The 14,428-nt window shown below is 40.9% G+C and overlaps 1 protein-coding gene across 5 annotated transcripts in view; it reads left to right on the top strand.

Moving 5' to 3' along the window:
* Nucleotides 1-14,428, top strand: part of myocd (myocardin) — a 143,512-nt gene that overhangs the window by 71,510 nt on the left and 57,574 nt on the right. For all 5 annotated transcript variants that reach the window (XM_078279191.1, XM_078279196.1, XM_078279194.1 and 2 more), the window contains exon 3: nucleotides 6,389-6,595. In XM_078279191.1, coding sequence (XP_078135317.1) covers nucleotides 6,445-6,595 — 151 coding nt within the window. In that variant the 5' untranslated portion in view covers nucleotides 6,389-6,444. The remainder of the gene's footprint in view (nucleotides 1-6,388; nucleotides 6,596-14,428) is intronic.

Raw genomic sequence — 14,428 nt, 5'->3', positions numbered from 1 at the left:
ACCGCCAAAATACTTCACCATGTGTGCTAAACTCTTCCCAAATTGACCCAGAATCCAAAAGTGAATTCATTTAAGCTGCAGATTTTGTATTCAGGTTTCTCCACACAGGGTGTCTGCGGGGTTTTAAAAAGTATTAAAAGGTAGTAAATCAAATTAGTAAAAATGAAGGCCATTAAAAGGTATTAAAATGTATTAATCGCCATTTTACGAGGTATTAATTTTTTGACTGATTTTTTTGCTAACTATGAGTTGTCCATTTGTTTTATTATGTCTGTTTAAGTTGATCTTGTAAAGTTCGTGTTATATTATATTCTTGGATCTGGGACCACCATTGGCAGGGCTCCATCCGAGGGGCGGGATAAATGGTTGTCCCTCTGCACCAGAGGTCAAGTAACAAAGTACAAATACTTCGTTACCTTACTTAAGTAAAACATTTGGGTATCTATACTTTACTGGAGTAATTATTTTATATTAGACTTTTTACTTTCTACTCCTTACATTTCAAAAATAGCCTTGTTACTCCTATTTCAATTTGGCTTGTTTTCATTCCGGCCTGTCATTGTTCAAAAAAAAAAAAAAAAAAAAAAAAACCTATCCAGATAAATCGCGCCATCCAGATAGCGTGAATTTGATTGTGGTTGGATGAGAAGTATAAACATATACCATTCCGACACCCTATTGCTTTTTACGCGAACCATCGCACCTGCACATGACACAAATCACGTCACACTCCAGCAAGGAAATAGCAGACGTATGTAGCCTAGTAGTAGTACGAAGATGTCCGTGTCAGAGACTCAAGAGAACTCGAGCAAAATGTCCCGACCAAGCACCAGCGAGGAGGTTGGTAGCCAGGAGGACCAGCCAACCCTTCTACATCCCTGGCCGTAACTGGAAGAAGTTTTCGAAATGATTGGATGCAAAAACAACTCCTTTCGAATGCGCTGCAAGCTCTGCGCACCCAAGTACCACAAGCTAATTAAATATGAACAATAACGTTGTTGTCAACGGGCTTATCTGCTAATGTTAGCTACCGACCTTTACCTTGAAAGCGGTGATTTAACGTCACCGCTCATTTTACACACAGTTTAATAACAGAACAAAACGCTGAGTGAACATTACTAGCTATGTTTTTCATGTTGGTTTTGAGCGGTATACACCCCCACTAACCTGGAAAACGGTTGATTACTAAATCTAACACCCTCAGGAGGAGGCAGAAAGACAAGAAAGAGGAACTGACGCAAGTTGATAAACTTGTGGAAGAAAAAGCAATTCAATTGAAGCACTTACCATGAGGTCACAGGTTCACTTAGTTTCAAATGGTTATAATGGCATCACAAGTTCAAACAGTGAATGCTTGTTGGCTTGTCCGTATGTCTGTTACGTCTGTTAGGGTTAGTACGTCTGTTTTCTTGTATTTCACTTGCCTCATGGAATATTTTCCATGTGTACTCATTTGTGCATAAGGTGTCTGTACATACAGAAGGTTCACTTAGTTTTAAGTGGTTATAATGGCATCAGTGAATGCTTGTTTCTTTGAACTGCTTTAATTAATCATTTTATTTCATCTATTCATTTTATTCTAAAGGTGGAACAAATGCAAGATGTTTCCAAAGTCAGTGAGTCTCAATCTATTCTGTTGAATTGTTCTATTGGCCTAGAGCTTTATAAATCTTGAACTCTGTTTAATGGTTAGATACGTGTTGTCGTATAAACCTGCAACTCAATCGCGTGTTGGTTTTAAAAAATATTGAGAAAGTATTAAAAATGGTATTAAAAGGTATTGAATTTACCTCCAGGATTTCTGTATATACCCTGTCCACAGCTTAAAGTGGCTATATTATGCTCATTTTCAGGTTCATAATTGTAATTTGAGATTGTATCAGAATAGGTTTACATGGTTTAATTTTTAAAAAACACCATATTTTTGTTGTACTGCACATTGCTGCAGCTCCTCTTTTCACCCTGTGTCAGGTCTCTGTTTTAGCTACAGAGTGAGACCTCTCAACTTCTGTAAGATCTTTGTTGTCAGTCGAACATGGGCAGTAGCTAGGTAAGGATTACATGAGCTAGCTAGGTGTTTCTGCAAGGCAGGATTAGCCGGGAGACTTCTTCTAAATGATGGTGCACTTCCAACTTTGTGTGGATACCTGCAGAACAGGGACATGTAAGTAGTTCTATACAATTTATTATGTAGATTAGGGTGAATTTGTGTGTGTTGTAGCAGTGTTTTGCCATTGAGAACGAGCTAGCATGCTAGCGCTAGCATGCTAACGGTTATCCCCCTAGGCCCCTCGTCGCCCCTCGTCGCCCCTTGCACTTTTTATATACAGAGGCTTGTACACACACATTAGTTATTAAAGATTAATTATAATTTAACTTTAACTTTGAGGGTTTTAACACTAAATCATGTATTAGGCCTCTAGCCCTGTCAAACTTTAGTTTTGACAGGTTTTGACACCACATTTAAGAGCTTAAAACTCTCCTCTTTGATAAAGTAGACAGTAGAAGAAGAAACCAAACACAAGAAGAAGACGACGAAAATGGCTCAATATCTTCTCCAGCAGGAATCAAGGGGGTAAGCTTCTCCTCGGAACGCGTAGCTCCTATGGCGCCATTTTGATGCCAACAAGCCATCACCTCCCGTTAGCATTCCATTGACTGCCATTCATTTTGGCGCCACTTTGACAGCGAATAACTTTTGTTTATTTCTAAAGAAACACGACAATGTATAAAAGGTTCCAATACCTTGTACCTCACGTTATGGCTCCGTAGTAGACGTTTTTATAAAAATAGGCTAACGATTGTGTCATAACCACGCGACTTACTGTCACACAGTAGAGAAATTACAGTACAGGAGAAGCTCACAGGCAGTTTCGACTCACATTAGCTGTTTAAGTTTAATTACTAATTTTAACTAGCATTTTAGTTAGCAATATACATATACCTACACTCTCCATCTCTGCAAGATTCGGAATGATTGAGATTTCTCTTGGCACAGCTACCAGAAGACTTACAACTTTCAGACAGGTTGGTCACGTCCCATTTACGTTGTCTCTCTCAGTTGGAGGCTGCGCAGTAACGCTCAGCGCTCACCGGAAAAGTGCTTCTAATATCCTTCACTGGTCTCCGTCCAGAGCAACGGGATCTGTTGGTCCATTTTATATATGTCAATGGCAGGAACACAAGCATGTAGTCTGCCATTGTTGCTGTTGTTGTTGTTATGAGACGTCCTCGCGGGAAAAGAGGTCGAAGGCTAGAGGTCGAGGGGTGTGGCGATGACATCATCGATAGGCAAGTATGTGGTATGCCGGGATACTTTGTACTATGACACACTGAGCTCCTCACTCCTCCTGTCTCTCTCCATCTGTGTGCATTCGTGTCCCATTAATGCATGTTACTAACTTAGCTTGTTCCCAGGAGTTCTTGTGTGTCGCCTCGCAGATTTCCTTGGATTGTGGTGGCACCTGGATGGTGGATGCGCCTTCTGCCGTATTCCTTCTTGATGTTCACTGCTACTATAATTATTAGTCATAGTTATTCTATCATTACTGCTATTATCATTGCTACTCTTTGTCATTATATTCCATCATGCCCACTGCTATAATTAGTATAGTCATATTTCTATTATTATTATTATTATTATAGTTAGTTATTATTGATGTTGCTGTGCAGGTTTCTGCCTGTTAAAAGGTTGTTATTCCTCGCCGCTGTCTCACCAAATGCTTGATCTTGGGGAGTGTGGTCTAGACTTGCTCCATCTGGAAAGTGTCCTGAAATAACTTCTGTTATGACTTTACATTACATGTCATTTAGCTGACGCTTTTATCCAAAGCGACTTACATATGCTACATATGTCAGAGGATGCACGCCTCTGGAGCAACTATGGGTTAAGTGTCTTGCTCAGGGACACATTGGTTGATGTATCGCAATGGGAATTGAACCCTGATCTCCCACACCAAAGGCATGTGTCATATCGACTGCGCCATCACCACCCAGATTTGAAACTAGAAATAAAATTGAATTGAATAGGAATAGAAACATTACATATGATACATATTTTGCGACATCACTGACAAAATCTACAACATGGCGTCTTTAAGTGTGACATCACACGAGCACATTCAGTGAGCAATAACTTAAACAGTGCCAGGTAATAAAGATTAACATCCCAGCATGCAGAGGATATAGGAGGGGTCGTAAACATCCCGAGGCGAGTGGCTGTCTACCTTTCCAGTCACTCCTTAATCTGGGAGTGATTAGGGAGAAGGGCAGATAATACGACAAGCATTCGGCCCGGCTGAGGCAATCAATAAGAGAACAACTGTTAAGTGGAACTTCCTATCTGCTCATCTCAATGGAGCTCCAAGTGCCACGTGTCTTGGCTCTTATTGTGTTGACAGAGATACAGGCCACCATTTACTCACCACTGGCTCAGATAGCATCAGACTATAACCTGGTTCTTTTGAAGACAGCCATGTTTTTCTTTTCTCTTTCTTTCATCTACACTTCCACACGTCCCCTTCAAGCCTTTCAGTAAATGGGAATTTTTCTTCGCGAATCTTGTGTCATAAAACCAGCAGATTCACTGATAGCTTATCATCGTATGAGCTAATATTAATCATCATCATTGTTGTCTTTTGTCTCTGAGGCACGGTTTCTAACCTAACCCCAGTGGGGGTTGTCACTGTTGTATAAATTGCCAGAGAAAGCCCTATCTGTGTCTGGGTGGGCTTTTAAGCCAGGCCCATCAGTTAAGGCTTCATTAAAGTGGTTCCTCCTGATGCTCGATAGAGGAGTCCCCTCTAGCCTTTTAACAGACAAGGATTTACTGTAACTGTTGTCTTGTTTCTGAGGTAAATGCAGGGCTTTGTTATTGTTTGCCCTGGCTGAAATTTATGTACAGTAGAGCGTGCAACCCTTCTTTATTCCTTCAACCACACTACATGTAATCTGTGTGTCAAGATATGGTCTGAGCAGATGTTGTTTCCTGGAAGAGGCAACTGGAATCCCAGAAAACTGAGAGGGCATCCTTATCTGACTTTCTTTTCTTTCTTTTTTTTTCTTTTTTTTTTTACAACATTCCACATAAATAAGTGACTTCAAATTCATGTCGTGAGAGGGTTCAACGATATCCCAGGGCTGTCAGGTGATAACACACCCTGGTTTTATGATGTGGGAATGATTGAGCCCATGATCATTTTATTGATGCAACTTTGCACATTTGTATTATTGTAAATTAGGTTTGAAAACGGATGGAAAATAGCACTTGTGCCACAACCTGGTGCAATGCATCTCTCCTTGTTCTTATACAAGGTTAATGTTTAATTGTGCATTGTCCCTGTTTACATACAATTACATTCCATATTACATTACATTCTATTAAAGTTGACTTAGTTATTTGTTTTTGTGCTTAAAGGCAATTCCCCACTTGCTCCCTCAAACATAAAACCAGGACCAAAGGACCCTCTGACCCCCTCATATATGTTATGTGTATGTATGTTGAAATGGATCTTGGTGGCTTTCACAATATACCGGACTGAAAGGTTCAAGGTGTGATCATTCCATCTCATTTACTTTGCATCTGGAGCGTCTTGGGATCAGCTCGTTTCTATCTTCTAAATACACATTAAGTATAAATCTATGCTGTTTCATCCCAACATGCTATTTTTCTTGTTCCTGTAGTAAAACTGTAGCCTTGATAATAACCCAACCCGCTGAAGGAGCTTGCTATTTTTTATAAGCCGTTCCATACATTTATGAGAGTTCTATTGTCCTGTAAGCATATGAGCGGTTCTCCAAACAGAGCTTATTAAAGAAAACAGTAATGTATGTTTGCGGTGCCCTATGGTACAGGCCTCAGGAGATGATGTAGTGTAGGGAGCGTAGACAGGCTGCACAGAAGACTTGGCTTGTCTGGGATCTGAGTAAGAGGCTCATTTTTCACATCGACACCTTGTGGGGGCTCTCTAAGCTACTGAATCCACAGAGTAGATGTGTTTAATATTTGCTCAGGAGCTAGGAAGGTCTGCTCTTTGTAAATTGTGTAAATTGATATGTTGGCGGCAGCGGCTGATGGAGGGATGCATCTGTGTGGCTGAAAGTGGGCTTAAAGCGCTGTAAACAAACAGACACGCACTCTGCCGTCTGCCTGGGCTCAGATGGACCTCTGGAAAGAAACAATACAAAATCTGTATTCTGCAAACACTAACATGGCTGCACTCCAGCTCCCTGCACCACCGAGGATTTCTCAAATGCAAACATTCAAATGGCTGTTTGCTGTGTCTTTCATGCTTTTTCAAACTCAATTAATGTTGGCTCTCAAACAGCTGACTGCGGTAGTAGCCGGAGCCAAGTATGCTCTCTCATTGGCTCTTGTTCTCTTTCACAGGTGAGTTGAGGTGACCCGAGAAGAGATGTCCTCTGCCGGGGAGTGAAGTGTGGGCCATGCATGCCGGGAAATGCTCTGAGGTCCGGGTCACTGGTCCAGAGGACAGACTGTGTCTGGGACACCTGCAGGGGGCTACACAGGGCCAGTGGACAGAGAGAAGGAACCATGCACTGAAGAAGCAGCAGCTGTCGACAGAGGACCAGAGCGGTAGGCTTCTCTTTTTGAGATCCAAGCCCGATCAAATGATCCTGTTCACTCTCACAGGGTCCATATGATCATCCTGGAGACCAGCACTGCAATTCTTAGAGTAAAGGAAAACAAACCCACCATTAGCTCTCATATGATTGACTAAGTGTTGATCATATGAATGCAGGGTTTTTACTGACTCAGAATGCGCCTTTGGGGTGTGACCGTACAACAGCAAGCATTATCTGTTCTCGTACAGTAACGGCACTAAGTCTGTTACCTTATTTGAGAGAAATCTATGCATGTGCCTGTTATTTCTGACAATTTCATAATCAAAAATGCATATTATGCTTGAGTAAAGGAAACCCCAAATAACAAAACTGCTTAAAAAAATCGTATTAATATTTAAATACCACCGTTAAAATCACAGAAAGAGTCCAGTACAGCCAGACTCTGGACAGTAAAACAGAGATCAGCACTGCTATTCAAGTTTATGTTCTGCTTCTTCAACGGTTGTTTGCAGAATTGCTGATAAACACACTTAGAGAAGATTTGAATTGCTGTTTTTTTCTCACTTCTCATGATTTTAGCACTGGTGGTCCTTTGGGGCTGGCTAAAACCTCTTTGGGGGAAGGGAAACCCTGGATTGTACTGACTTCAATGGCAGTTTGAACCCCAGTAGTTCATTTAAAGATCAATAGGCTTCTTCCTGTGAGCGAGCACAGTCTAGTGTCTGTAATTCTCTGGTTGGTAGTGTGATGCTTTAATCAGAGTATACCAATGTTCCAAATACAATCTGATGCTAGCTGTGGGCTTCATGTTTCCAGACCCTGTCAATCAAATCTGATTAAACCACACCCACACACCCTGAGTTTTGGACTGACATTCTACTAAAAATACAGATGTTTTTTTCTGAGCTGTAACTTTGATTGTAGCTTATTTAATGGTGAATAATTAAACGACCCATATTTACTTTTATTGTTTGGCGCCGCCTGCTAGTGGCAGTAGTAATTATGACTGAGGAGCAAAGCAGAAAGTCATGTCACTTTACTGTATTAGGACCCAGAAAGTCCGTTAAGGTGAGGGTGGGAGGGATCAAACAAAAAAGGAATTGGTGAGATTTTTTTCTGTTCTGTGTCACGTGCATAACCTGAGGAGAAATAACCTAACAAATATACTGATTTTAACCCAAACCAGTATTTTTTTTTTTTTTTTAAACCTAAGTAGTTTTGGTGTCTAAACCTAACCAAACTGGGACCGTTTCACAACTTTACTGATGTGTTTAAATTAGTGCTGTCAGTTAAACGCGTTATTAACAGCGTTAACGCAAACCCATTTTAACGGCGTCAATTTTTTTTATCGCGAGATTAACGTTCTTTTTGGCCTAGCAAACTTTGTCGTTTTTTTCACATGCTGTTGCAACAACTAGTAACGTTAGAAAAACTACAACACCACACCGGATCTAGCTAGACCAGAAACAAAACAACAGGCACGCCGCACACACTTGTTTTGGGCTTGCGAGCCGGCCAAAGAGTAGTAGGCTAACGTTACGTTTTGAGTGGATGGCGAGCGCGAGACGCCGAAATGGATGCCAATAAGATTCTGAATGGAAAGTTTACTTTTAAAAAGTTGCCAAATGGTTCCATTGACAAGACCAAAGATCTGTGTGTTTTGTTCGAACTGAGCTATCATCGCAGCACGTCCAGTCTGAAATATCACTTGATGGCCAAGCACACAGCTGATGCCAATTCTCCGCCCCCTCGTCAAAGCCAGGCGACAAAGAATGACTTCAGACAGAAGCACATTTGCACAAAGCAAGCCGATCCACTTTTCCATATTGATAAGAGCATTAAAATGAGAAAAAAATAATGGGACAAAAAGAAATCAAGGGACATTTAGAATAGATAAAAATGTGTGATTAATTGCAAGTTAACTATGACATTAATGTGATTAATCGCGATTAAATATTTTAATCGTTTGACAGCACTAGTTTAAAACCTTCTCTGGTTTAGATATGAGGACAGAAAACTCTCCTGTGGGTCATATTTCCTGCCAACCCCTACTACTTTACTTCATGAAACGTTCCTGTGGGTCGTATTAGAGGGGAGGAGTAAACCACCTACCTGGTCATATGGTTTGGTAGGACTGGTTGGTATTTAATGTTACAGAATAGATAGGATTTAAAAAAAAAAAAGTTTTCAGGGGCATTAAAGCATTTTAAATATGCAGGAAGATTCAGAAACAATCCTTCATAAAGCAGAATAAAGTGTAAAGATTACAATTTTCATTTTAATCTAAAACTTTTATAGTTTACCTATAATTTAAGAAATGGACTTAAGCAATTTTTTTTCAAGCCAACTGGATACAATTGTGGCAAAGTTGTTTTGTCAAATATTTCATACATTTTGGTGTTTTAACGTCACTTACCATCTTTTCTGTTCTGTAATGTTCTGACAACAATTTGAAACTTTTGTTGCAGTCTATTGTTTTTTTTTTCCGTACGTTTGGATTGGCTCTTTAACGAAATAACTGAATGTGCTGCTGCACAGTGCCATGAACAGTGTTCAGGAAGATCCCCGTAGTGTGGAGCCACTGCTGAACAGAGACATAAAGCAACAGTTGATCCTGTAGTCAACACAATGTGCACTGTCTTTGAAAATGTGACTCTTTTTGGGATGAGTATGCCATCCGACTGTGATGATGTCTCAGTGATTTGCGTGTCATCGTTGACTTTGCCTCTCAGGACTCATTTAGACGTAGAAAAGAGTTCAACAGTCATGATCCTGCTGACTGTGAATAAGCTTTAGGCAGAAGGATTGCTGTTGTCTTGGACATTTTTCAGTTTCAGGGACACTAATGGTAGCCTTCCAATGATTGAGGAAGTTGTCATCATTCAAAAAGCTGGGAGTAACACACAAGACAAGCTCACCTCAATTTTATCAGCATTCAAAAAGCTGGGAGTAACACACAAGACAAGCTCACCTCAATTTTATCAGCATTATTGTTGTTTCAAAACTTCAGAAAGCAAAATCACGAGTAGCATATTATTTCAGCCCACGTACATGCAGCAGGTAAAGAAGTATGCACGTCACACATCTTTGCCAAGGAAGTCCCTGGGCCAGATAAAACACGGTTGTTTGAACATTTTATTGAATCCATCTGATGACTAATCCATTCTGAAATATCTCTGCATTTCAGCTCCACAGCCCAAATCCACCTAGCTTAAATGCCACTGGCCTAACAGGGCTGAAGGTGAAAGTATCTAAGGAATCCTGTGATTTAAATTGCTATTTTAAGACTGATGTATCCCTGCAGATGCTCAGGATAGCCAGAGCAGCACAACATTTCCCTCTGCGCTCCTAGACCCTACAGAGTTTTCCATGATGTCATGTGTGGCGCGGGAGTGAGAGTAATTGCTGAGGCAGATGAACATAAACTGGAATCTCCTCAGATTCAGCCATTGATTCAATCACCTTATTCTTCAAATCAGCTAGAAACAAAATGAGTGCAGAGGCCAGACTGTGGCTCCTCATGTTCCTGCCAAAGACTCCAAACACAAATGAAAGATAAGACTGTTACTGACATCATTTACTGCTGATGGAGAACCAAGGACAGCTCATTAAGTCAGCAGACTGACTGGCTGTTACTGGATATAAGGTCAATATTAATATTAAGGTTTAGGTAGTCTATATCCACGACTAGGGTCGGGTACCGTTCACACTTTTATCGGTACCGGTACCGATGCCGGTACCTCAAATTCGGTTCTGGTACCCAACGGTATCTTTTTTCGCTACTTTCCCTCTGTAATAACAAAAAATAATTTCAGTTGTAAAAATAATTACAAACCTATTCATACAATTAACATTTTGTTATTTCTTTAGAACATTTTACACTGAAAACAAAATAAACAAAAATAAAACCCCTCCCTCTCCCCTCCCATACCCATCCCAACAACCTATTAAATCAAATAAATATTCATTATTCTTGTATTTGTATATTATTCTATTTTTCTTTATTCTATGTTTTATTTTCATGATCATTTTTAATTGCTCTTATGTTTTATGTAAAGCTCTGTGAATTGCCTTGTTGCTGAAATGTGCTGTAGAAATAACGTTACCTTACAACCTCAGCCTGTCAGTCAGCCACCAGGGCATAGAAACCACTGATGTGCCTTCTTGTCTCAGAGGAAGTGTAACTGCACCGCGACCGCTTTCACCTTTCTATTAATATCATAACGCTGTCTGTGTAAAGTTTTAAAAAGTGTAACCACACTTGCAACCGCTTTACCAGCATTGCCGTGACTCACTGTAACTTAAACAAAACTGCTGAGCCGACCTAGTTTGCTTGAGTTTGCTCCGTCCGCACCTCTGCATGTGTGTGCGTGTTTGTGTCGGAGCTCCGCTCTCTGTCAACATGCAGAGAGGACAGATAAGCTCGCTCTCCTGTGCCAAAATTTGCCACCGTTTAATTTAGCGTGAATCGGTCCACGGTAGAACCGACGTAATTCGGTCGGTACCCAAAAAACTACAGAGTTCGGTACCCAACCTTATCCACGACCTTCTACTTCCAGGATTCCTCCGGTGCCGCTGAAAATTCTGCCAGATGTCCCTCTTCTCGTCCGGATGTCCTCTTTCTTTTTTTGTTGGAATTTTAAACTGCGGTGGATTTCTGAGGACTATGGTTAACTGCTCCTCAGATCTCTGCAGGGTAAATCCAGACAGCTATCTGTCCAATCTGAGTTTTCTGTTGCACGATTAAAACTACTTTTGAACGTACCTGTTCCACCAAAACAAGTTCCTTCCCGAGACTATTTTGCAGAGGCACCGTGGCTCCGTCCGACGCTTAGTGCCGCCCAAGACGATTGTGATTGGTTTAAAGGAATGCCAATAAACCAGAGTACGTTTTTCTCCCATCCAGGAATGCTGTGTGGAGTAGCCAGACCCTCCTCCGCAACGCTGTGGTGGAAGGTCAGACAATGTGAGACTAAGGTTTAGGTTTGAAATGAAAATCCTGCTTCATAAATGATATATATCATACACCTTTAGTTTTTAAAAATAAAAACACAAGCGCCTGTAAGATAAGATACATTTGTTTTGGACTCTGTCTGTTCCGCAGCTTTACAAAGACGACATAAAGTACAGAAAATAAGCATCTCTCAACACATACTCTCATGCAACACAAAACATGCTCTCATATACATTAGATAGGTACCTATATAGTATAGACTGGGTAAACCCAGCCCGATCTGCCCGGCAGCTCAGGCTAGAAACCTGTACATTTTTCTATCCTGCTTCCGTTACAAATCTGCTGGGACCAATCACAAACTGGCTTATCCACCTGGCGCGCTATTGGCGGGTTTAACACGATGATGATAGAGAAGCGAGGGCAAGCAACTTCTTGTTTTACATTCAACATGACAGCCACCGAAGTGCAGCAACCCATTGATGCCGCTGTTGCTACTGTTTTAAAACGTCACCCGGATCGTTGGTCTGATTGGTCGAAGGACTATCCAATTGTGTACAGAGGCATTGTGTATGCCCATTGATCACGCCTCTTGTGCAGTAGAAAATACAAAGCAGACTCCCCAGAGTAATGTTCAATCTTAAAAGATTGAGCTTGGTCTGGTGATAGCCAGACTATATATAGTAAGCACATTAACTCCTCCTTACAGTGGCAGTTTTTAATTGAACAACCCCGTCGGCTGCAGCCCTTGCACAATGAGATATTGCACAACTAACATATTGCCCAACCCCAATAGCCTACGTATTGCACAAATGACATTATGCACAACCCAAATAGCCTACATATTGCACAAATGACACATTTCCACATAACCTATGCAGTACACAATGACATATTGAACAATCCAACAGCCCATGAATTGCACCACTAACATATTGCATAACCCCAATAACCTACTTATTGCACGATGACATAGTGCACAACCCAGCCGTTCCCCAGTGTTATTAATACTTCCTTTGTCCCCTGCCCTTGGGGGGCTCCGAAGAGTTTCAGGCTCGGCTCTTTGTCATGAGTAAAGGTTGAGAGCTGGTATCTTATCACAGGGAGGTTTTCTCTCTGTCAACTGTCCTTAGTTCAGGCGTTCTGTAGTGTTGATATACTTTTGTAAGCGGTATAAATGGCAATACATCTCCTGGCTATATTCCTAGAGCAGGAGTGTCAAACTCAGTTTCACTTCGGGCCACACTGGAAAACGAAAATCACACTAAGAGCCATACATGTTTAGTTTATTGCTTTACTTTTATTTAATCGAGAAATTCAAATATCTTTGACTGTGTTATTGCATGTCTCATATAGTCTTCTCACTTACAGTTTGGTCGACATTAAAACCCTAAAAAAGTCAGCAAACAAACATCATAGAAAAAAAGTCGGTAAAAGATGACAAAAATGTCTGAAAAAGTGACCAAAACTTTGGGAAAAGCAACAAAAACTTTGGGAAAAGCAACAAAAACTTTGGAAAAAGCGACAAAAATGAGGTGGGCCAAAATTGATTGTGAACCTAAATTGCTATGCACACCGGATCAAAATCTGCGAGGGGCCGGATTTGGCCCTCGGGCCTTGAGTTTGAAACATGTGTCCTAGAGCTTTATAAGAGTCAAACTGATGGCATCAGTAACTCTCTGTTTGGTCAGAACTCATAGGGTGCTAGAGGAGGAGTATTTGTCTTCAGAGCTTGTCATACCAAAAGGAAACCCTATCTATTTTGTATTCCATTAACTCATTCATTTCATTCCTTCTTTTATTTAATAGCACATAAAGAAGAACATTACCGGAGCAATATTAATAATAACAGAATATGCAAAGGAGGCCAGAAGCCTAAAAGGCTTTTTAAGGGTCTCCCCACGTTTTGCACTCTTCAGATCGTCCAGATGAAATAGTTATGATGGGTGACTTTAACAGCAAATGGCAAGATGGTTCATCTCTCAAACCTATTCAGTTGATAACTGTATAATCAAAAAATCCACCAAAACTCCTACTACTCCTATGAATAATTCCTTTGCTCTGTATGGTTAAGGGTTGCTGTGTCTGTGTCTGTCTGAGTGTTTTGCTTCATCTACTGTGTTTTCTGTATATTTGTGTTAGGCTCACCTTGAAAATGAGATGGTTTTTCTCCAAGGGGTTCATGCTTTTAATAAATGTCTCTATTTTTCATTCAAGGTGTTACTCGTGTACTGCTGCCCACGTACACTTTTGGAAAGGGCAGTATTCCTCAAAAGCTTGTTTTTCATCTTTGCTTTCATACTTCAGTGATCATGTAAATTAAAATGATTCTTTTGTTTGCCATCATAAGACCAGGCAGGAATGGAGAGGCAAGGGAACAAATGAAACATTAATTTAAAATCATCCTAAGGTTCACTGATTGATCACTTTGTCCCTGAACTAGGTCTGTGAATGCCAAGCATATCGCAGTAAACATGCAATCAGACTTCACTGGCCTCACATCACACATGTTGACTGGGTAGCGTTCCCTTTGCTCAGCTGAAGGTGTCCCAGCACCACTGTAACTCTCCACTGGGTTTAACATCAAAACAGAGGTTTACCTGATACAGATCTGGGCTACGCTCTTTTCATTTAGTCAAATAAGAGTGGAGGAGAGGTCCGAGTGGGTAGGAACATTGTTTGGCAGCTCCGGACTCTCTAACACTTGCAGTAAAACAACTCTTATTGCTCCAGTCTGGCTTTTCATGCAGCACCTCGTGGATTCCACACTGATTTGATGGTGGCCGGCGTTGTGGAGATTACTCTCATCTGGAGGAGATTAGCCAGTGATGTTGATAGACATGATCAGCCCAGCACTCCATCATCTCATGCAGTTTAACATCGGCTCTGCAC

The sequence above is a fragment of the Sander vitreus genome, chromosome 21, assembly GCF_031162955.1.
Source record: "Sander vitreus isolate 19-12246 chromosome 21, sanVit1, whole genome shotgun sequence".
NCBI lineage: Eukaryota > Metazoa > Chordata > Actinopteri > Perciformes > Percidae > Sander > Sander vitreus.
Note: the sequence above shows the minus strand (reverse complement) of the source record. Positions and strands in the feature narration are given on the sequence as shown.